General features: G+C 40.6%; 1 protein-coding gene and 1 non-coding gene across 5 annotated transcripts in view; one reads left to right on the forward strand and one right to left on the reverse strand.

The window, feature by feature from the left end:
• The window catches only part of GARNL3 (GTPase activating Rap/RanGAP domain like 3), a 155203-nt gene that overhangs the window by 42263 nt on the left and 90572 nt on the right, over positions 1-22368 (forward strand). For 2 of the 4 annotated variants that reach the window (XM_007194660.2, XM_057549099.1), the window contains exon 3: positions 1539-1608. In XM_007194660.2, coding sequence (XP_007194722.1) covers positions 1539-1608 — 70 coding nt within the window. Of the gene's footprint in view, positions 1-530; positions 568-1403; positions 1468-1538; positions 1609-22368 lie in introns of those variants that run through there. The other 2 variants (XM_007194661.2, XM_028161952.2) reach the window with 2 other exon arrangements.
• Positions 21551-21657, reverse strand: LOC114235558 (U6 spliceosomal RNA). The gene has a single exon (XR_003621710.1). It is a non-coding gene; the product is annotated as a U6 spliceosomal RNA (small nuclear RNA).

Genomic DNA, 22368 nt, shown 5'->3' on the forward strand with positions numbered 1-22368 from the left:
TCCAAGCCCGTGGACACTTCCCTCCCCGGAGCCCACTCCCTCTCGGTAACTCAGGGTGCCGGGGAAGGATCTTGAAACTGTTATGTAAGGCAATGGCAGTATTCTCCAGGAGCGTTTTCAAAAAGGGCTAAGAAAATGGGCATAGAGGACATAGCTAACACTGGAGCAGGCCACGGAGGGAAGTTTTTACATCTCTTTCAGAGATTTTTCGGTAGAAAATCATGTCACTAGAAGCAGGAAGGTAGCCTGGGTAAATATCTAGGACATCCTTCCAAGCTGCATTCGTTAATTTGTCACATGGTTTCAGCTAAGGCAGTGAGGACTACAAAAGGTTAAATCTCTCCTATACGATGAACTCAGCCATCCCTGTGAAATGGAGGAAGCGGAATACCATTAGACTCCCTAATCTCATTTCTCTCTTGCTGTCCTTCTTGGAGCCTATCGAATAGTGACCTGGCAGAGAGTCAGTTCTGTGGACGTGAAACATCAGAGTCAGTCTCTTTCTGAACGTGCCAACAGGGCTGTAATTTAGAAAATGTAGCCTACCTTTTAAGGAAGGATGAAAAGGTACTAAATGCACCTTTCTTTGCATGTTAGATCCCAAATATTTGGGATATATTAAACACGTAATTCCTGGGGAATTTTATTTTCTGTTTTATTAGAGTATTTGCATGACATATTAGGGCCAACTTATTAAAACTGTTTGTATTTGTGGATCTCCGGTGGTTTCATGAGTACTGCTTGAGGTCCTATATATGCCAACTATTCAATAAGATGTGTCTTTTGAGTGTGTAACTATGCATTCAAGATGCAAATGCAGTAACAATTTTGCCCTTGTTTTAATTACTCTTCCTCAACAACGCATGTGATTTTTCTTATCTGATGTAAGCCTTTTTTGAGAGGAGGGGGTAGGAAAGTATTAGCTACTGTCATGTAAAAAAACTAAATATACTTGGAAGTTGGAATTTTACATTTTTCTGTTAGTCCTAGTCTTTTTCCATATTGTCATGTTGTCATAAATTAAAGGGGAGGGCGTGGGGCCTACCAGGATTTTGAAGGTTTTTTTTTCCTCCTATTTAAAGTTTATGTCTCCTGTATAGCATCCCATAATGCTGGTTATTTTTATGCTGAATATTTGGGACAAAGAGCCTCTCTTAAACGAAAGATAATTGCAAGCTTTGTCCCTTGCCTCAAGTTTACTGCAGGGTTTCTCTCCTCGTTGGTTATACAAAATGAAATTATAAACCACCAGTAGCCTGGGAGATGTCAATCGATTCCAAATGACTAAATATTTAATTCAATCATTGCCTATACTTCCAGGGATGACTCGGGTGTTTTTCTTCTTACTGAGGGCTCCATGAATGCCCGGCTCTGCAATGGCTGCTGAGGACTGTGTCTGTTGCAAGGAGGCTCCCCTGCAGTGAGGAGCTGGGCAAGCCTGTTCCATAGCAGCCCTTTTTGCAAATGGTAGTGGATTTTTGCAGAAGGTTTGTGGCCAGATCGCTATGTATAATACTGATGAAGCATTTTTGTTCCAGCTCTGTCTCGGAAGACCTAGGCTGTAGACGTGGGGATTTCAGTAGGAAACATTATGGATCTGTGGAGCTGGTAAGTTTACACTGTCTGTTCAGTGGTAGAACATTGATTTTGATTTAGAGAGGATCGCCAAGCTCTTCAGATCTTTTGTTGTATATTTACTGTTAGACCATGTGAGTACAGTATAAGGACTGGATGGGAATGAATGACTGTTGAAGGGCTATAATAATTTGATCATCTTTATCTGTTTTTACTGTTACGTACTTTTAATCTGTGTCTTTCAGTGTGTTAAAACGTGGCTTGGTATTTTTCTCTGTTAATGGTGTTATATAATTAAATAAAATCATTTATGAATTAAGAAAGGTAGCATTTGTTTTTATGTTATCTTGTTCCTAAAAGTTTCTAAATCTAGTTTTTGAGGTTTAAATATTATTGTAATACATATTCTGATTTTTCTGTACCTTTGCTCTCTGGGTATGTGATAGGAGTTAGAATATTTATGAGCTCTTTTTTTTTTCCTGTTAAAAGTATATGTGTTGGGCTAGATAAATGACTGTGATAGGTAATAGATATCTGGAATGAAAATATCCATATTTTCCTTAATGAGAGAGATTGGGGATTGTGTTATTATTTTTTTTTTAAATTGTATGCTTTCATTTTAAAAGAGGCATAATGAAGGCATATCATAGCCTCAGTTTTTTAAAAGACAGAATTGTGAGTTCTTTTCCCACAAGAAAAGAACAAATTGCATGGAAATTTGAACAAATTTTCAGGAAAGTGTGCTCATAAGATTCTCTTGGTTATTGAAACATTAAATTTATTATTTCTATCTATTTACAAAAACTGAGTTGATGGGATCCATTTGTATAGTACCCAGTTATCCCCGATTAATGTAAGCTGCATTCTTGCAGGGTTTAAAAAGTAAAAAAAAAATTATGCCAGAATCATGTACCAGTAACATTCTACTTGAATTCAAGCATACATTACAGGTTTGACTGTGTACCTGCCCCAGGTATATTCCTGAAAATATGTGTTAAGTAAAAGATTTGGTCCTTGTTCTTAAGGCGCTTACTGTCCTCCAGCTGAGCAGATAAGATATACATAATATATCTAAAGAATGAATTTGGTCACATAAAAGATGCACTGGTTGATTCAATCAATGCCTGTTCTGTGTGAGTCACTGGTGACACCATGCCAACTCAGACCACCGCCTCTCCTGAAAGAGCGTGTGCATAACTATAATTCAGAGTGGGAATTGGTAAATATTGTGAGAAGCACACAGACAGGGCCTGGTGGGGGTTGGGAGAAGGAGGGAGCAACCCATTCTAGCCAGGCATCTCGGGGAAGCAGCCTGGAAGGCCTTATGGGGGCTGTGGGATGTGGGTTGGTGGCAAGGAAGACAGACAGTAGATATTTGCACACAGCAAGATTCTTGGCAGTGATGATTCGAAGGGCAGCAAGCAAATGGTCCTGCCCAGCAGAGAGTGTAGGGCAGCAGAGCATTGTGGTTACACAACAGCTAGGCTTTGGACTCAGACAGGCCTGCGTTCACATACCAGTTCCATCACTTATTATCTTTGTAAACATCTCTGAACCCCAGGGGTGCCTAAGAGCTTGTGCTCTGAAGTCATTCTTGTTTCATCATTTACTAGTTGTATGATCTGGAACTTCTTTGAGCCTCAGTTTTCTCATCTATGAAATGGGGTTTATTAATATTATCTACCTTATAGGGTTGTCAGGAGGATTAAATGAGATGATGCACGTAAGCATAGTCCCTGTTAACTAGCTATAGCAGCAAAGATGAAATTTGGTAGCAAAAGTAGGACCTTGACTCTTAGGTAAAGACTTTGAACGTGATCTAATGAGTATGGAGCTCTGTAAACAATGAGAGTGGTGTCTGGGGGAGACAACGTAGGTGTGTAAGATGGACCCTTTATAGACTTGTGGAAATCACAGAATATCAGACTGGGAACATACTTCAGAGCAGCAGTTTCAAGCTTGAACAGGCATCAGAATCACCTGGAGAGTTTATTAAAACAAATTGCTGGATCCCACCCCCAGAGTTTCAAGTTCAGGGTTAACCCAGATTTTGTACTTCTAACAAGCTCCCAGATGATGTTGATGCCGCTGGTGCCAGGACCACCCTTGAAGAAACCCTGCCTCACTGAATCCTAGACTAGGCATCAGTTATCCCCAGCCTGATGAGGCAGCTCATTGAGCAAAAGTTCTTCAATCCATCTGTTCAGGTTTTACTCAAGAGCCATGATTGTGTGTGTGTGTGTGTGTGTGTGTATGTGTGTGTTTATAACTTTTTAAATATTATAAAGTAACTTTTAAATACATTTTAAAATTCCATGTGTAATTTCACCACCTTGCAGCAAGTATTTTCATCTCCTTTGGTACCTTCCAATTTTTATAGCTCGAAAGCCATTTCTACATGGCTGTAATCAAATTATACATTTACTTTCGCATTCCTCTTTTTTTCATTTAACTGTATTTTGTAACTATCTTCTTGTTATGTAGTCTTTGAAGTTACCGTTTTAATCGGTGTATGATAGCCCAACAAGGTGATAAACAATTATCTGTGGAACAGTTTCCCTCCTTTTGTAAAATCAGGTTGTTTCTAGTTTTCCCGCGTTAGAAATGACATGCGCTAGAGGCTGCAATGGTTGGGAAAGATGCAATGAGCAAGTTCCAGTTTTGCCATCTGAGGATCTCTTGAAATTCTGACTCCAGTGTTTTAAGGGAGGAGACATTTTCTCTCACCTATGAATGGCAGAGTATTATTAAATTAAAAACCATTTTATGTGTCCTAAGTTCATGAGAAAGCAAGTTTAATTTTTCTTACACCTGGTTTGATGAATATTGTTGGGAACCCAATCGATCTTGGGCATCCTGGAACTCAGACTTTGTAGAGAGGTCCTTAGGATTCTGTAAAATTGAAATTTTAGCATAAACTTCTTCTGACCTTCAGCAAATTAGGTAGAAGTCCTTGTGAAGAAGGATATCGGCCATTCAAATCAGCAATGAAGGCAGATGTAGGGGCTTGGTTCCTAGGTTTCAATTGGGTATACATGTGGTGAGAGACTGTGGAGCTCAGATCTCTACAGACTCACAGGAGAGTTTCTCAGCCCTGATTCAACAGCTGTGTGTTGAAGTCTCCCGCCATGGGGCAGGCACAGTGCCGGGCACTGACGGAGAAGGAGAAAAACAGTTGTTCTGCTTTCCTGGAGCTGGAGATAGTCTAGCTTTAGAAACCAACGGCCTCAAACTTTGAGTCTCCAGGCCGTGTGTGTCTTAGCTGCCCCCAGCTGTGTTCCCTGCCTTAATCAGGGATGGTTTCCTCGCAAAGAACGGAGGTCTACTGGGTCCAGCTCAAGTGTAAAGTAATGCATGGAAAGGGTGTGGGTGAGTCTCCCCAGAATGCAGTGCAGGAAGCACAGCTGGGCCCCATGTGACTGGGAAGCCATCAAGCAGCTATTCTCGTTTCTCTCAAGTCCCTGTGATTTCTCAGCTTCACTCTTCTCTGCGTGTCGATACCAATCTCCTCTCTGCACGCCAGCTTCCCCGAAAGCACAGTTGCCTCTCTGCAGTCCATTTTTTCCCAGCAGCGGTGGGTTTTTTTTAATACTTCTTTTTATCATGGTAAAATATACACAACATAAAATTTACCATTTTTAAGTGTACAATTCAGGGCCATTATGTACATCCACAGGGTTATGCAACCATCACCACTATCCACTTTCAGAACATTTTTCATCATCCCAGATAGACACCGTACCCATTAAACAATGACTCCCCATTCCCCCCTCTCCCCAGCCCCTCGCAACCTCTGTTCTAGCTTCTGTGTCTGTGAATTTGCCTATTCTACATATACATATAAGTGGAATTATACAATTTTTGTCCTTTTGTGTATGATTTATTTCACTTGGCATAATATTTTCAAGGTTCATCCATGTTGTAGCATGTATCAGAATTTCATTCCTTTTTATGGCTGAATAATATTTCATCATGTGTATATACCGCATTTTGTTATTCACCTATTGATGGATGCTTGGGTTGTTTCTACTTTTTAGCTATTGTGGATAATGTTACTATGAACATTGTTATACAGGTATGTGCTTGAGTCCCTGATTTTAATTCTTTTGGGTATATTAACTAGGAGTGGAATTGCTGGATCTTATGGTAATTCTATTTTTAACTTTTTGAGGCACTCTCAAACTAGTCTCAAAGTGGCTGCACCATTTTACATCATTCCCACAGCAGTGCTCCAGGGCTTCAGTTCCTCCACGTTCTCACCAACACTTGTTATTTTCCTTTTTTTTTTTTTTAATAACCATCCTAACAGGTATGAAGTAGTATCTCATTGTTGTTTTGATTTGCCTTTCACTAATGATTAATAATGTTGAGCATCTTTTCATGTGCTTATTGGCCATTTGTATATCTTCTTTGGAGAAATGGTATTCAAGTCCTTTGCCCATTTTTAAATTGGGTTGTTTGTTTTGTTGTTGTTGAGCTTTAGGAGTTCTTAATATAGTCTGGATATTAATCCTTTATCAGATATATATGATTTGCAAATATTTTCACCTATTATGTGGGTTGTACTTTTATTCTGTTGACAATGCCCTTTGATACACAAAAGTTTTTAAATTTTCATGAAGTCCAGTTTATCTATTTTTTTCTCTTGTGGCCTGTGCTTTTGGTGTTTGTATCCAAGAAATCATTGCCAAATCCAATGTCATGAAGATTTCCCCCTATGTTTTCTTCTAAGAGTTTTATAGTTGCAGCTTTTACATTTATGTCTTTGATCCACTTTGAGTTAATTTTTGTATATGGTATAAGGTAAGGGTCCAACTTCATTCTTTTGCATGTGGATGTTCAGTTTTCCTGGCATTATTTGTTGAAAGGACTGTCCTTTTCCCATTGAATGGCCTTGGCATCCTTGTCGAAAATCAATTGATCATGTATACAAGGGTTAATTTCTAGGATTTCTCTTCTGTTTCATTGGTTTATATGTCTGTCCTTATGCCAGAGTGATGTTTTAAAATGTTGACAACACAATGTCTTTTCTTTCTTAAATCCCTTCTGTGGCCCATTGCACTGCAAGCCCAGATCTTTTACAAAGCCCTACAAGATCCTGCGTGATCCCTGTTCTGCCTTCCTCTCCCACCTTCTCTCATGCTACTCACCCTCACCGTGCTTCAGTGGCCTGATTTTGGTCTCTAGAACAATTTGAGTTCCTCCCTGTCCTTTGCACTTACTATTCTCTCTTCGAGCTGTTCTCTAACTCAGCATCCTCTTTATTTTCTTAATGGTGTTTATCACAATTGATTTTTTTTTATTATTTATTTGGCTGTACCGGGTCTCAGTTGCACCACGCGGGATCTTAGTTGCGACATGTGGGATTTTTTTTAGTTGCGGCATGCGGGATCTTTAGTTGCTGCATGCGGGATCTAGTTCCCTGACCAGGGATCGAACCTGGGCCGCCTGCATTGGAAGAGCGGAGTCTTAACCATTGGACCACCAGGGAATTCCCACAATTTATATTTGTTTACTAACTACTCTCTCATCCACTAGAGGTGAGGGTGGGAACCACGTCTACCTTGTTCATTGTTGGATTTCTAGGCCCTGGCAAGGCCCTGGCACATACAAAGTTCTCATTCACTGTTTTTTATTACTAAATTGATTTCTAGTCCCCCAATACCCTGGTCTTGCAGCTCCTTCACCCCTCATAGTCATAGGGCAAAGGGTTCATTCTTGGACCCTAATTTCTTGGATTCAGGTATCTATCCCTGATTCAAACAGTTGAGTTCAGGGTACTGGGATCATGTGGTATAAATGTGGCCTCCTAGACCCACATCTTCAGCAAAGTTTGTGGATAGGGCAGATTCTCTCTGAAAAGGATATAGAGAAAAGTCAGTTTCAAAGAGCCTGAGCTGGGAAGGAGGCCTCACATGTGTCTGCAATATTTCCTCTTATAGTAGATGATTTAAAAGCTCAAACTAAAAGCACCTGGCTAAAATGTCATCCTCTGCCAGTGGACTCTTATCCCTGACACTTTTTTTAATCCCATAAACAATGTTATGGATTATAAACTCTCTAAAAATAGGAATCATGGATCTTTATTTACCACTGTATCCCTCATACTAACCACAATGCTTAGCGTTAGTAACTTAGTAAATATTAATTGAATGAATGAATGGTTCAATTTGGTTGGAATTAGAGAGTAGCCTAACCCATCAAAAATAAAGAAGGAAAAACGAGCTTCTTCGATTCCCCCCTCCCCAGTATAGACTCATCAACTTGCAGTGCATTCCATCTGAAACATATGCTGTTTTTCTTCTTGATGAATTGAAAGTCTGGTCTGTCGTGGCAGCATTCTAAGCAAGGCACAGCTATTACCCCATCGACCATTCTTCATCACTTTATATCGAAATCTGTCAGGATAAGATTGTTTGTAGTTTTTACTGATCTTTCCTTGGCCTTTGACTCAATGGGTAAGAAACTGATGTGTTACAAATGATAAATGGTGTGGGCGCCATATGGACCTCTCCCCTGCCCAGCCCAGCTGCTAATCCTCATATAATCCCACATCTGGATACTTCTGGGGAAGCCACAGTCTGCAGGTAATTTCAAGTCTGGATAAAACAGGGTGGTATATTGTCCATTCCTTTGAAAACTTGTACCCTAATGACTCAAGCCTGCATTTGGATCAGCTGCATGTTCCCCTGGTATATCAGAGAGACACATATAAATGCGACTCTGTGAGGATAGCATGGGTTTGTTGTTATGAACTCAGGGTGGCCCCAAAGGACGTCTGGCTGTACTGAGCACAACCAAAAGAGAGGTTTATCATGAACTTGGTTGGCATCTGCAGATTTTAACATTTGAGGTTTTGACTACGTGAAGATTTTTGAAGTCTGATATGTAGTAATTTGTATTTTTGCTCAGGCACAAACTTGAATTACGCCTGTGGGACTATTGTGCAGAAACACGACTCTTGGCTAATGAGTGATTTAGCTAGCTGCCTGCCCAGCATCCCTAATACTCTACAGGGTTGAGTAGGCTTTTTGTTTTCAGAGGCATTTTATGGGAGAATTGCATTCTATGTAGTATCACTAAATTGAGAGATGAGTGAAGGTACCAGCATATTTCCCTTAGGAACATCAAAACATCAAGACTTCTACATTCTACAACTAGAATCATAATTTTGGCAGATGTTCTCTGATATTTAACTGGCTTATATTTAAGGCTTTGATAGCTGGTTGACTCAAGTAGGTACCGCAAGGTATAACATTCATCTGGAGTTATCAGTGAGTTAACGTGGTTAAAAACTCTGATGCTCTTTTTAATATTTTTGATGTCTTTGTGGATGATCAGTAATGCCGACATGGAACATTTTCCAAGCTAAAATTATTGCAACCATTTTCAATAATGTAGAACTTTAAGACCTTACTCAGATAATTATTTATGCATGAGAATGGAACCAGAAATCTTTTATTATGATTATTATTTTATTATTATTATTAGTTTTGCTGTTTACTGAATGCTTACTATGTACCAGTGACTGAGCTAAATACTTTAGACGCATTTACCTATTTAATCCTCCCAAACGACTATAGGCAGTAGATGTTATTTGATTCCACCACACACTGTGGATGCTCAGAAGACATTTGTGGACATTGAATGGATTCCCGTTTATCAGATGATCTCAGACAGATCCCACGGCTAGTGAGTGTAGAGGTGACACTTAAGCCCAGGTCTGTCTGACTCCAAGAGCCCCTGTGCTTAATCTCTCAGTCTACGAGCCTGTGCTCTCATAGCCCTGCCACTTATAGGCTGTTTCCTAAGGCAATTGGATTGATTGTTAGAGCAAACATCTCTGCCCTTAATCAACAGCATAGAGTAGCTCTGCTTGAGGTTTAAGCTCAAATATATAATTTCGAACTCTCTTAGGTCCAAATCTCAACAAAAGCTTGATTTTAAGAAGAATGTTCATAAAGAATTACCTAAGAGATGTCCATGCCATAAATGGTTTAAATTTAATTTCTGGATTAGGCCCAACCATAAGGTAGCTGCAAACACTTGGCCTGCCTTTCTTGGCCCCTCTTAGTCTTGCTTTTCTTGATCTGTGCCTTGGTGTTACGCCTTTAACTTGCACTGATGGACAGAGCACAAAAGAGCCATATGGATCTGGATGGTGCGTCTCTTGCAGGAAGGTCTTGAGGATTTTTCTCAGTCTGTCACACAGTGTCTCCTTTAAGAGGGCTTATGAGAAAAGTTTCAACCGGGACCAAAAAGCAGCTTTGTTGTTAACCTTATAGGCAGTAGGAATCCTCTAAATGGCTGACTGGGTTTTTTCCTCTTTGCATTGGCCTCTAGGAAGCTCAGGACCCTATTTATGGCTTGCTTCTAACAGCCTTAAAGGACTTTATAAGATGCAGCCTAAACTTATTCTCTTGTTTTCAGGTTATTTACCCACACCTAATTTTCCCTTATTCTGAATTTGTTCTGTAGCTAATTTTCTCCTTTGAGTGAGATACATTTCAGTAAGCTGCTTTAAATCTCTTCTAAAAAATAAGGTAGAGCATAAATTAAAAAAAAAAAAAATCTGTATTCAGCTTCTAGCCCTTAACAACATATCCTCTGTCCCCCATTGATGGTAGCTTAGTTTATAGAATGGTTTTGACCCTTGTCTCCTCCCTACCCTACTTTTTGATTAGTGCTTTCATGAACTATTTTCCTAGGATCAACAACACCTGGGGAGAATTAGCATCACCTGCCCAGCCGTTTGGTGACCACCTTGAGCACTGAGCCCTGTGTTAATGGTCTGGATAATTGGGGTCCAAAAGTCTTCCAAATCAACTAGTTAACACACACTGTAATCAGAATACCAGACAAGTCCTCCAACTTTTCCAGGCAAAATCAACCCTGGAAACAGCCATTTCAACGATATTTGGCACCAGCATGCTCTCTAGTTTCAAAACTAGGACTGCAGACACTCCACTCCCTCCTGGGTAGCGGCGGGCCTGGGCAGCTCACGTTGGGTTCCTCGTGGCCACACAAGTCTCCTGTTCCTGTGCGGCCCCACGTCCTCCTCCGGGTGACTCTCTCTGCTGCCGCAGCGCCCTCAGCTCAGCTCATAACCTCTGGCTCCTACACCTGCTGCTGGAACCCTGGGGTCTTTGTTCTGTGACTCCAGTGGTCTTCAGCTGGGATATAGTACTCTGATGGACTATAAAAATACTTTCAAATTTTGATCAGTGTACAACAGTTTATATTTTGTGACCCAGAGCTACAAACTGTTAACATATTGTTTATTGGTTAATTCTTCACAACAAACCTGGTTTTCTACCTTGATTGTGGTCTCTTGTATACTCTGGAGGTAAAATTCTCAAGTGTGTCTCAAACACCCAGTCTTTCTTAGTGTCTGCTTGATAATATCCGTTGCCTCTCACAACTTACTTGTGCCAAAGTGACCTCTGCCCTACACCAGGTCCTCTCATGTGCCCAGCTCAACTTTTAGTAAGACAGACCAGGCTCAGCGGTATGTATCGTCAGTTGTAGCAAAAATAAATTTTAAGCTTGATCAAAAATATATAACGTTGGGACTTCCCTAGTGGTGCAGTGGTTAAGAATCCGCCTGCCAATGCAGGGTACATGGGTTCGAGCCCTCGTCCGGGAAGATCCCACGTGCTGCGGAGCAACTAAGCCTGTGCGCCACAACTACTGAGCCTGCATGCCACAACTACCAAAGCCTGCGTGTCTAGAGCCCATGCTCTGCAACAAGAGAAGCCACCACAATGACAAGCCCGCACACCGTGACGAAGAGTAGCCCCTGCTCGCCGCAACTAGAGAAAACCTGCGTACAGCAACAAAGACCCAATGCAGCCATAAATAAATAAATAAATTTATTTTAAAAATATATGTAGGGCTTCCCTGGTGGCGCAGTGGTTGAGAATCTGCCTGCTAATGCAGGGGACACGGGTTCGAGCCCTGGTCTGGGAAGATCCCACATGCCACAGAGCAACTAAGCCCGTGAGCCACAGCTACTGAGCCTGCGCGTCTGGAGCCTGTGCTCCGCAACAAGAGAGGCCGCGATAGTGAGAGGCCCGCGCACCGCGATGAAGAGTGACCCCCGCTTGCCACAACTAGAGAAAGCCCTTGCACAGAAACGAAGACCCAACACAGCCAAAACTGAATAAATAAATTTAAAAAAAAAAAAAAAGGAGTCACGGGCTGGCGATCCTGCACTCCAGCAATATTTACCATAGCCAAAAATATATATATATATATATATATATATGTATAATGTTGTATACCTTTATATACTGCTCTTATGAATACAAAATATTTTCAGTTTTCTGAAAGGTATTTTTAAGGACCTGTGTTTACTTCTGAATTCAGGCAGGCCTACCATCAAAAATGTAGTACTTGACAGCCATGAACACAGACCCAAGAATTTGAAAAACACCCTTTTACTTCTTTTAGTGCTGTTACCTTGAAAAGGAATCTTATTTTTTTGCCAACCTTTCACCATGTGGGCTCTGAACAGTCATAGCTCTTTGTTAGACCCTCAGAACCAAGTCTAATGCTTTTAACTTATTAGCTGCCCCCTGGTAGGCAACTTGGGACAGATTTCCCCGGGGGTGTGGGACCCAGAGCATTTGAGGCTTCTTTCGGGTCTCTCTCAGCACCCGCAAGCTGAGACCCTTGTCTTCGGCTTTCTCCTGTCTCGGGGCAAGTCCCTGTTTTGTTGGGGTATACATCCATTCCGTGGGTTGGAGCAGCTTCACCCTCTTTGTAGGAGAGGAGAATATCTGTGGTTTTAAAATTTGCTCGCCTTTTTTCCCCCACTGGGTGAAATTTAGGGAAAGTCATGCCCAAATCCAGTGTAGCCTGCCGTGACTGACTTACCAAAAAGGGCTCCCAGTTTCATGCCACAACAAATATTCTTATTTTTATATTGAACTATTTTACATATTTAATTAAAGCAGTTACTTTGGGCTCCTTTATGTGTAAGAAAAGGATTGTATGCTTTTTGGCCTCAGCTTTTTAATTGGTCTTTTGCGGTTTTCACTGTGTTGCAGTCTTTTCAAATATAATCTCAGGCTGTGTTTGCTTAATAAATGTGAAGACTTTTTAATTACTTTGGGAGTACATTTCAGCCACTCTAAATTCTCCTTTTGATCCCCGCGATAGTTCCACAAATTCCCTTGAGAATTCGCCTTTGGATGCTTCCCCCTCTTGTTCCCACTGAGCCTGCGATTGCCGAAGTCACCAGAGACCTTTCTGCTACCAAATCCAGGTGACATGTTTAGCCTTTAGCTCACGGGCCCACTCTGCACCCTGTTAAAACTTTCCCCTCCCTTGGCGTATGCGCCTCTGCTCTCTCGTACTTCTCTTTCTACCTCCCTGCTGCACCTTCTCAGCTTCTTTTAGGGAGCTCTTCTCTTCTGCCTGGCCCTTGAATTTGGGTGCTCCTCAGGGTTCTCTTCTCACTCTGTCTGCTCTCCCTCGTCATCTTTCCTATCCCCATGGCTTCAGGTACTGTCTTTAGGCTGGTGACTCACAGATCCATATATTCTTCCCAGGTGTCTGTCCACAGCATATAGGACCACCTGCCCAAATGTCCACTGGACATTGCCATGGGCAATTGAACCTTAAAACGCCCACCACTGAACTCGCCGTCGTTGCTCTTTGCCCATCCACACCACTGGGTAAATAGCTCTACCTCTCCTTCCGTTGCTAATTTCAGAAACCAGGAGCTCACCCATAGCCCACATCCAATCTCTTACCAAATCCTGTTGGTTATATGTTCTCAACAGATTTCATGGGTAAGTTGCTCTTATTCACATGGATGTGCACTCACAATGCCAGACAGTCTTATATATGTATGCATGGAAATATGTATTATGTATATGTACTAATATAAATTTCACAACTACCTGATGGGGTATAGATACTTTTGTTACCCTCATTTTATAAATGAGGTAACTGAAGTTCAAAGAGATTAACTTGTCCAAAGTCACGCAACTAGTAAGTTGCAGAGCTTGTCCCCCTGTCTTATGCACAGTAGGTTGTATTTATTTAAAAGTTCTGTGATCTCCCCATTGTTACAGGCTGTGCTCCAATGCCCCTCATACCTTACTGCACATAAAAATCACTTGAGGAATTTGTTTAAGATTCAGGCTCTGATTTGTCATGTCTGGAGTAAACCAAATAGTGTGCATTTTTTTACAAGCTTCCATTGTGAAAATGACTTTTAGTTCCTTATATGTTTCTCATTTGATCTCTTAAGGAGATAGGAATAGGAAAAGGACAGCTGTGTTTGCGTCTATGAACTCCCTTTTTGGAGTGACATTTGGGTCATTTCCTCCTTCTCTGAGCTTCCGGCAGTTTTTCTTGGTCTCCCTGACTTCTCAAAGATTCCATTCAACAAGTTTTGATAAGAACATCCAGTTTGTCAGAATCCTCAGCTGTAGTTAACCTGATTCTGGGGGATGATTTCCTTAATGCTACAGAGAGTACTTTCCCAAATGTCCCACTCTGTCAGCATCATACTTATGCTTTCAAACAAATAACAACAACAACAAAACAACAACAAAAAGCCTTCACATCTCTCCTTTGCTTATGGAATAGAGCTTTTAGCTTTCCACAAATGGCTCCAACCAATCTTTGGAGGCTTCACGCCTCTGGCCCATGATCCAGCCAAATAGGCCTTTACTCACCGTCACCCAGGCCTCTGGGGCTTTTTTATGCCTCTCCGTCCTTCGAAAATGCCTTCTTGAAATACGCCTCTACCAGGGCTGTTTTCCATGCAGCCTTACCTGATTCCCCTATGGGAAAATCATCTTTCACTCTTTAGAACCCTGCAATTCTTTGCATTTCTCTGTGGCACCTGTCATATTTTACACTGAAATTATTTGTGTGCATTTCTTATACCTTTTCAGTGGGCAGAACTCATGGTTCTTTCTTGTTGTATCCCCAGTGGCATCTAGCTCACTGCCAAATGTCTATGTATTAGCTAAAAGATCAATTTTGCTAAAAATCTGGTGTCTGATCAGTTTTTTTCTTTTCTTAAATTTTTATATTACTTTCCAGTCTCTCTGTGTGTATGTGCACATGCATGCCAATATACTTTTAAACATACTTTTCTGATTATAAAAGGAATACATGCTCATTATAGAAATTTTGAAATATAGTGAAAAAGCACTGGAAAATTAAATTAGTCTGTAATCCTACCACCTATGGATAATCACTATTAAGATTTAGTGTGTGGGGGCTTCCCTCGTGGCGCAGTGGTTAAGAATCTGCCTGCCAATGCAGGGGACACGGGTTCGAGCCCTGGTCTGGGAAGATCCCACATGCCGCGGAGCAACTAAGCCCGTGAGCCACAACTACTGAGCCTGCGCGTCTGGAGCCTGTGCTCCGCAACAAGAGAGGCCGTGACAGTGAGAGGCCCACGCACCGCGATGAAGAGTGGCCCCCGCTTGCCGCAACTAGAGAAAGCCCTCGCACAGAAACGAAGACCCAACACAGCCATAAATAAATAAATAAATAAATTAAAAAAAAAAAAGATTTAGTGTGTGTCCCTTTAGTAATTAAATTTATATACAAAATGGTTTTATATATTTTTTTGTGCTTCTTTACTTAAAAACAAAGTAGTCTCTTTTTGAAGACATAGATACTCTTCCACAAACAACTTTGTCTTCTTCCATCCAAATCTCTTATTTCTTCTGTATGTCTGATTGGCTACGCACTGGCTAGGACTCCAGAACCATAGTAAATATCATGGTTGCAGGCATCCTTATCCTGTAATTCCAAGTAAGTTTTTTAGGCAGTATGTGACGGTTATCTTTTCTCAATCATTGTGTGTCTGAGAACGTCTTGAGCTATGCCTTCCATAAGAACAGCTTGGTTGGTTTTAAAAGTTCTGAGTCATCACCTTTCTCTCGTAAAAATGTTGGGGACTTCCCTGGTGGCACAGTGGTTACGAATCCGCCTGCCAATTCAGGGGACACAGGTTTGATCCCTGGTCCGGGAAGATCCCACATGCTGTGGAGCAACTAAGCCCATGCACCACAGTTACTGAGCCTGTGCTGTAGAGCCTGAAAACCACAACTACTGAGCCCGCGTGCCACAACTACTGAAGCCCATGCGCCTAGAGTCCGTGCCCTGCAACAAGAGAAGCCACCACAATGAGAAGCCCGCTCATGGCAACAAAGAGTAGCCCCCACTCGCCACAACTGGAGCAAGCCCGTGCGCAGCAACAAAGACCCAACGCAGCTGAAAATAAATAAATAAATTTATTTTTCAAAAAAATTCACAAATTTTAATCTGTTACTGTATTGTTTTCCTAGGCCTGCCGTAACAAATTACCACAAACTGAACGGCTTAAAACAACAGAAATTTATTCTCTCGTAGTTCTGGAGGCTAGAAGTCTGAAGTCAAGATGTTGGCAGGGCCACACTCCCTCTGAAGGTTCGAGGGAGAAATCCTCCCTTGCCTCTTCCACCTTCCATGGTTGCCAGCAATCCCTGACATCATTTGGCTTGTAGCTGCATCACTCCAATCTCTGCTTCACGTGGCCTCCTGACCTGCATTTCTGTATCTGCGTCTCCCTCTTTTCTCTTATAAAGACACCAGCCATTGGACTTAGGTCCCACCCTAATTCAGTGACCTCATCTTAACTTATTTAATTACATCTACAAAGGCCCTCTTTGCAAATAAGAGCACATTCTGAGGTTCCAGGTGGATGTAAAGTGGCGGCAGGGGGCGGGGAACACCATTCAAGCCAGTATAGTTACTTTCTGCCCTATAGTGTTCAGAAAGAAGCCTGAGACAGTTTAGTTTATTTTCTTTCTTGGAAACCTTTCCTGCCTGGATCTTTCTCAAACCTTCTTCTTTATTCTTTTATTTTAAAAATGTTTCCCATAGTTTCTCTGTGTCTTTCTCTTCTCATCAATTTTTCCTAAAATATTGCATCTTTGCAAATCGTGGACCCAGGTCTTACGTCACGGATGAATATTTTCTTCAGATATATCTTTGATTATTGCTCATTTTTTCCCCTTGAAACAATAAGGAAGATCTTTTTCCTGTCCTCTGTAGCTGTCTTTTCTTTCTCATTATTTTCATTTTGTTTTGTTCCTTTTCATTTTGGAAAGGCATCTCAAATGATAAACATACTACTGTCTCTGTTTTCTACAGTAAACATTTTGCTTTCCTCCTCCAATGAGGATTTTAATCCTACATTTGCATATTTTGTCCTCTTTTATCTTGCCCGCTTCCACAAGCTTTATACACTTGTTGCAAAAATTGTCTTCTGTCTTATTGAGGACAACAACTGCTTTTCTAAACTTTTATTTTGGTTTCATAGTAAAAAGTGATGAGCTTCCTTTTTTAGTTTTCATGATCATATGTAGCATTTTTTTTTCTCATAACTCCCATGTTGGTGTTTTTTTTTTCCTTTTTACAAAATCTTCAAACAAAAACAAAGAGCTATTCAGACCTTGTATTTTCAACAGACAGAATGTACAATGGCCTGAGCCCTCATTGTCCTTTTGGGTACTGCAGCTTCTCTGAACCAAACATCTGGATGGCCAGTGGTTGTGCAAAGCTCCCTGATCAATATCCAGAATCTAGCTGGCATTTATCTTGTAAAGCTCTGCTGGAATGAGATAGGTTTGCTGCTCTGAACGAGTAGCTCTAGAATTTATACATATAGCCAGGACTTAGGGGGCTCCAGGTAGCAGGCTGGTTGGAAGAGGAGTATTAAAGTAATGTTTGCTTAGCTCTTTACATAGGCTTGAGAAAATACCATCTGTGTAGATTAAAGAACAGGATGGAGATTAAGAAAGTTATATCTCCCCCCATCCCAACCACAGTTTGGTGCCCCCAGCAGCTTGGCATATTGACAAAACCATGTTCCCCAGGGTACTCTGCTACCAGGACCCTTCCTGTCTGTCTCCCTACCTATGGCACGTTGCTTATGAAGCCTGCATTTTCTAACGTGGACTTTGTCTCCCTTCCTCCCCACATCTTGCCCAATGTGTTCTTGGAGAGAAAAAGAGGTGCTGGAATGGCTGGGGCTACCTTAAAATGCAGTACCTGTGCAGTAAAAGGATGACTCCCAATGTTTTATTGTTACTCTTCATATAGACCCAGTGTTTCTTAGTCCAAAGGAGGTGGTGAAGAGAAAAATAAATTGCCATCCAGCTTTCTGTAATGACCACAAATTTGCTCTGTTTTGGGCAACAAAGTCAGTGACCAAATATGTTTCCCAGTTCTTCTCCATTGGCCATACAGTAAGTAGATTTTGGCCATAGGGTGGACAGTCAGTCTTCAGACTCATGAATTGTCATCTTTTGTGCTGAATCTTCACAAATATTTTACTGGGAATTTGAGTATCAGGGACTGCTAGTCAGATATTATTTTAATGAAGAAACCAAGATGGATAGCGTTTGAGATGAAGGGTTAGATGACAGTACTCATCCTGACTTGCCTCAGATTTCTCAGTAGAATAGGTGGAGAGGTCATTGCTTAGAAGAAGAGGTGTTTCTGGAGTGGCGATTTGGTGATTGACAAGTCAGGGCCAAGATGGGAGATGTAATGGGAAGTGAAAAAGGAATGGATAAAAGAACTGGGGAGTGGTAGTGAAGATCTAGCCATGGTCAAGAAGCACGAGCTTGTCGTAGGCCTAGTCATATGGAAACATGTTTCTTTGAACACAGAAGGGAAGTACGAGAGTTTACTTGGTAGGAGGTGATTGAAAACTGGGACTTGACTTGGTGGGCTTAAGTAGAACTCAGCAGTACAAAGGTCTGTGTGTTAGTAAATGCAGTGTTGATGTGATTAACCACAGATCCCCAGCTAGAATGTGTACCAGAAAGAGCCAGCATGGGTTATAAGTCAGGTACTGTGATGACAAATCTATACCAGTGTGGGTGAGAGCAGGTTTGGGGTCTTAGTAGTGGATGGCAAAGCCATGAAGTTAAGTGACGTCATTAGATTTGAGACAGCTGAAGGACGTGAGCTCAAGACATCAGATAAATCATTGTGATGGACGTTGAGTTTGCTGAGGATGGTGGCCAGAGATGTGGATGTAAGTCTGAGCCCAGATCCGAGGCTTTGGTTGTTCTTTAGCCAACAATTATCTTCCTAGCTGGGGAATCTTCTAACCAATTCAGGTTCTCTGACATGTGCCCTGGTGCTCAGCACTCCAGCTGCCCAACCTCCCAAATCTTTTCTCCACCCCATGGCACAGGCAGAATAGGATGGAGGTGAAGAGTGGGAGGAAGAAAACATCTCCTCTGGTCCCCATGTCCACTCCCTTGCCTCTCGCTGCAGACAGCGGAAGTGAACCAGACTGACCAGGAGAAGTGAACCAGGGGCCCAGGAGCAGCACTTGCCAGTCAGGGGATGGCTTATTCCACCCATGTTCAGGCCTTATCTCCCCACCTTTTTTTGATGGAAACATTTGAACTTTCTTTCTTCCCTTCTGAGCCATACTTTCTAAATCAGGGGTATGGATGTGTGTCAGTGTGTCTACATGTCTGATTTGCATATGCACATGGTCTCCTTGACCAGTATTTGTAGTTTTTAAAATCTACTTATGTTGGAAATCATTTCTCAAGGGTCCTGTACATCTTCCAGAATAAATTGCATTATAGTGACAAAACCTGCAGCTCCCCAAGGCAGAGCTGTCCCTCCAGCCTCTGACCGCCCCCAGTGCCCCATCCTTACTTCTGTGCTGTGGCATTTAACCAGGTTATGTGTGATTTATCTGTTTACATGTGTGTGTCTCTCTCTCCCAGTAGGCTCTGTGCTCCTCCAGGGTAGGGATCATGTTGCATTTGTCTTTATAATTCCAGCAGTTAGTACAGGCCCTGAGAAATTAGTTCTCAATAATATCGGAAGAGTGACAAATGTTTAAACAGACCTTCCAAGAGTGTAAATGCAGCACTGAAATGGTTTAATCATACTAACAATAATCAGGGCATTTTATATTAATCATTATCCTATTATTATTAAAATACATATTGTTATAACATGATTGAGCACTTCCTATGTCCAGAAACTATTCTAGGCTCATTCCATGTTTTATATTATTGAATCCTCTCCACAAGCCTAAAAGCGGCTGCAATCATTGTCCTAATTTTAGAGATAAGGAAAATGGAATTTAGAGAGGAAAAATTAAGATTTGCCCAAGGTCACACAGCTAGTAAGTGTGGAACTGAAATTTGAACCTGATCAGTTGGTGCCAAAACCCACACATGTAACCACTCATTTTAAAGAGAGGAGATAGGGGCGGGGGATGGAAATCTGAAATATTATTTTTAAACTTATAATTTACACAAATTTTAAAAGATTTTTTCCCTAGGTTAAAATACTGTTTCTGTGACTTATATATACCTGAATGCCAAGTACCCAGTGCATGATAAGCAGAGACCGCAGGGATCCTAGCGCTGCTTAAAGTATGGAAACAGACACCAGCCCAAAGAAACAAAGCAATTCAGTAGAGAGGAAAGAGCCTTTTGTTTTTGAAAATTTATGTATTTGTATTAATTTAGGAAATATTCTCATCTAATTGCCTCTAATATTAAACTAATAATACTTTTATTTACAGTAGTTAATGAATAACACTTTATTCTTCCTTTTTTAATTTTTTCTTTTACATTAATTTGTTAAATCATACAGATGGATATTATTGCTTGGATATTACTTTTTTCCAGAAATAAAACATCTAAGACATTGAACACTGTTTAGTGTTAAATGAATCAGTTACACTTTGGCTGAAATTAGAAAGCCTCTACTCCAGATATTAAATTACATGAATTTCCACCGTTTTTAGTGTATTTAACTAACTGAAAGTGTTTCAGCCTGAGAAACTGAATTGATCTTGGTCACCCAGAGTTGCATCAAGGTCCAGCATGTCACAGTCCTGTCCAGCGGAACTTTCCGTGACTGTGGAAATTTGTCATTTGCTCTGTCCAGGGTAGCCATCACCTGTGGCTACTGAACACTTAAAATACGGACAGCGCAACAGAGGAACTGAGTGTTTTTTATTTTATCTCAATTAATTTAAAATTAGATTTAAATGGGGCTAGTGGCTCCAGTATTGACCAATGCAGGAACTCTAAAGGAATCCCTCACAGGACCAGGCAGATCCTAACCAAGTGATGATTTGATTTGCTTTTTCCCTTTTCTCTCTTGGGCGCAGTCCTCCTCAGTACCGATCCTTTGGTGTATGACCAGTTTAGAAACGTTAGACAAAATAAAATCACGTAAAAGTCATGTCTTTTTTTCTTAGCATTAGTCACGTTAAATATATGTTAATTCCCTTTCCCTGAACTTCTGCACCAAAACAAACTCAAAAGAATGCTGCTATTTGTATCTTCTGTAGGGAAACTCTCCCCTGCGTTCCCGGTGAGTGAGGGTGTGGCTGGCAGGTGGAAATGGGGCCCTTCCCCTCCTTGAAGACCCTCTGAGCCAGGACTGCCTCTGTGGGGTGGTGTTCTGACAACCTCTCCAGTTCTACAGTTATTGGTGTATTCAGGTTTCTTCCCCTCCTTAAAAGAATCTTCATTATGTATATTTTCCTAGAAAATTTCCATTTCACTGAAGTTTTTGCTAATAGTCGCATAGTCTCACATGGTATTCTCTCACACTTTAAAAAATCTCTTTTCTTCTTAGCAATTATATTTTCTTTATTATCACTCTGTGTATTTGTGTTTGTCTTTGATTTTTATTTATTTCTTTATTTTATTGAAATATAGTTGATTTACATTATTGTGTTAGTTTCAGGTGTACAGCAAAGTGATTCAGTTATATATATGTGCATATATACACATTTATGTATATACAGGTATATATATATATTTTCAGATTCTTTTTCATTATAGGTTATTACAAGATATTGAATATAGTTCCATGTGCTATACAGTAAGTCCTTGTTGTTTATTTATTTTATACACAGTAGTGTGTATCTGTTAATCCCAAACTCCTAATTTATAAAAATACGGAATGCTTCACAAATTTGCATGTCATCCTTGCTCAGAGACCATGCTAATCTTCTCTGAATCGTTCTAATTTTAGTATACATGCTGCCGAAGCGAGCACTCTTTGCTTTTTAGAATCAGACTTGCTGGCCATCTCTTGGATGTGTTTATCAATTCTACTGCCTTTCTAAATCTGTAATTTCTGCTCTGATCTTTTATTGATTCCTCCCCCCTGCTTTCCTTGGGTGTATTTCATTGTTCTTTTTGTACCTTCTAGCAGTTAATGCTTTAGTTCATTGTTTTTATTCTTTCTTATTTAATGATGAAATCATTTAAGTATCTGAATTTTCCTGTAAATACAGCATCTATTGCATTATCTGTTTTGATAGGTACTGTTCTCGTTGATGTCTGGATAGTGTCCAATTTTAGTTTTCCTACTTGACCCAAGAGTTTTTTCAGATGTATATTTTAAAATTTCCCACTTTTTTATCCTTTTGACACTAACTTCTCATTCAGTTGCACTATACTAAAAAAATCATCTGTATAGTTTCTGTTTTGCAGAATTTATTCATGCTTGCTTTTATCCAATATTTGATCAGCTTTTAAAACTTTAATAGATTTTCTTTAAAGGTATGTATTCTCTGTTTGTACCTTGATAAATTCAGTATATGTCTATTAAATCATGCTTATTAATTTTATTATTTGATTTCTCTGTAATTCCTTACTATTTCTTGCCTTGACCTATCAGAGAGAAATATACTAAAATCCCCCATTATAATTATAATTTTAGAAACTCCATCTATTTATAAGAGTTTTGTTTTATAATGAGTGT

The sequence above is a fragment of the Balaenoptera acutorostrata genome, chromosome 6, assembly GCF_949987535.1.
Source record: "Balaenoptera acutorostrata chromosome 6, mBalAcu1.1, whole genome shotgun sequence".
NCBI lineage: Eukaryota > Metazoa > Chordata > Mammalia > Artiodactyla > Balaenopteridae > Balaenoptera > Balaenoptera acutorostrata.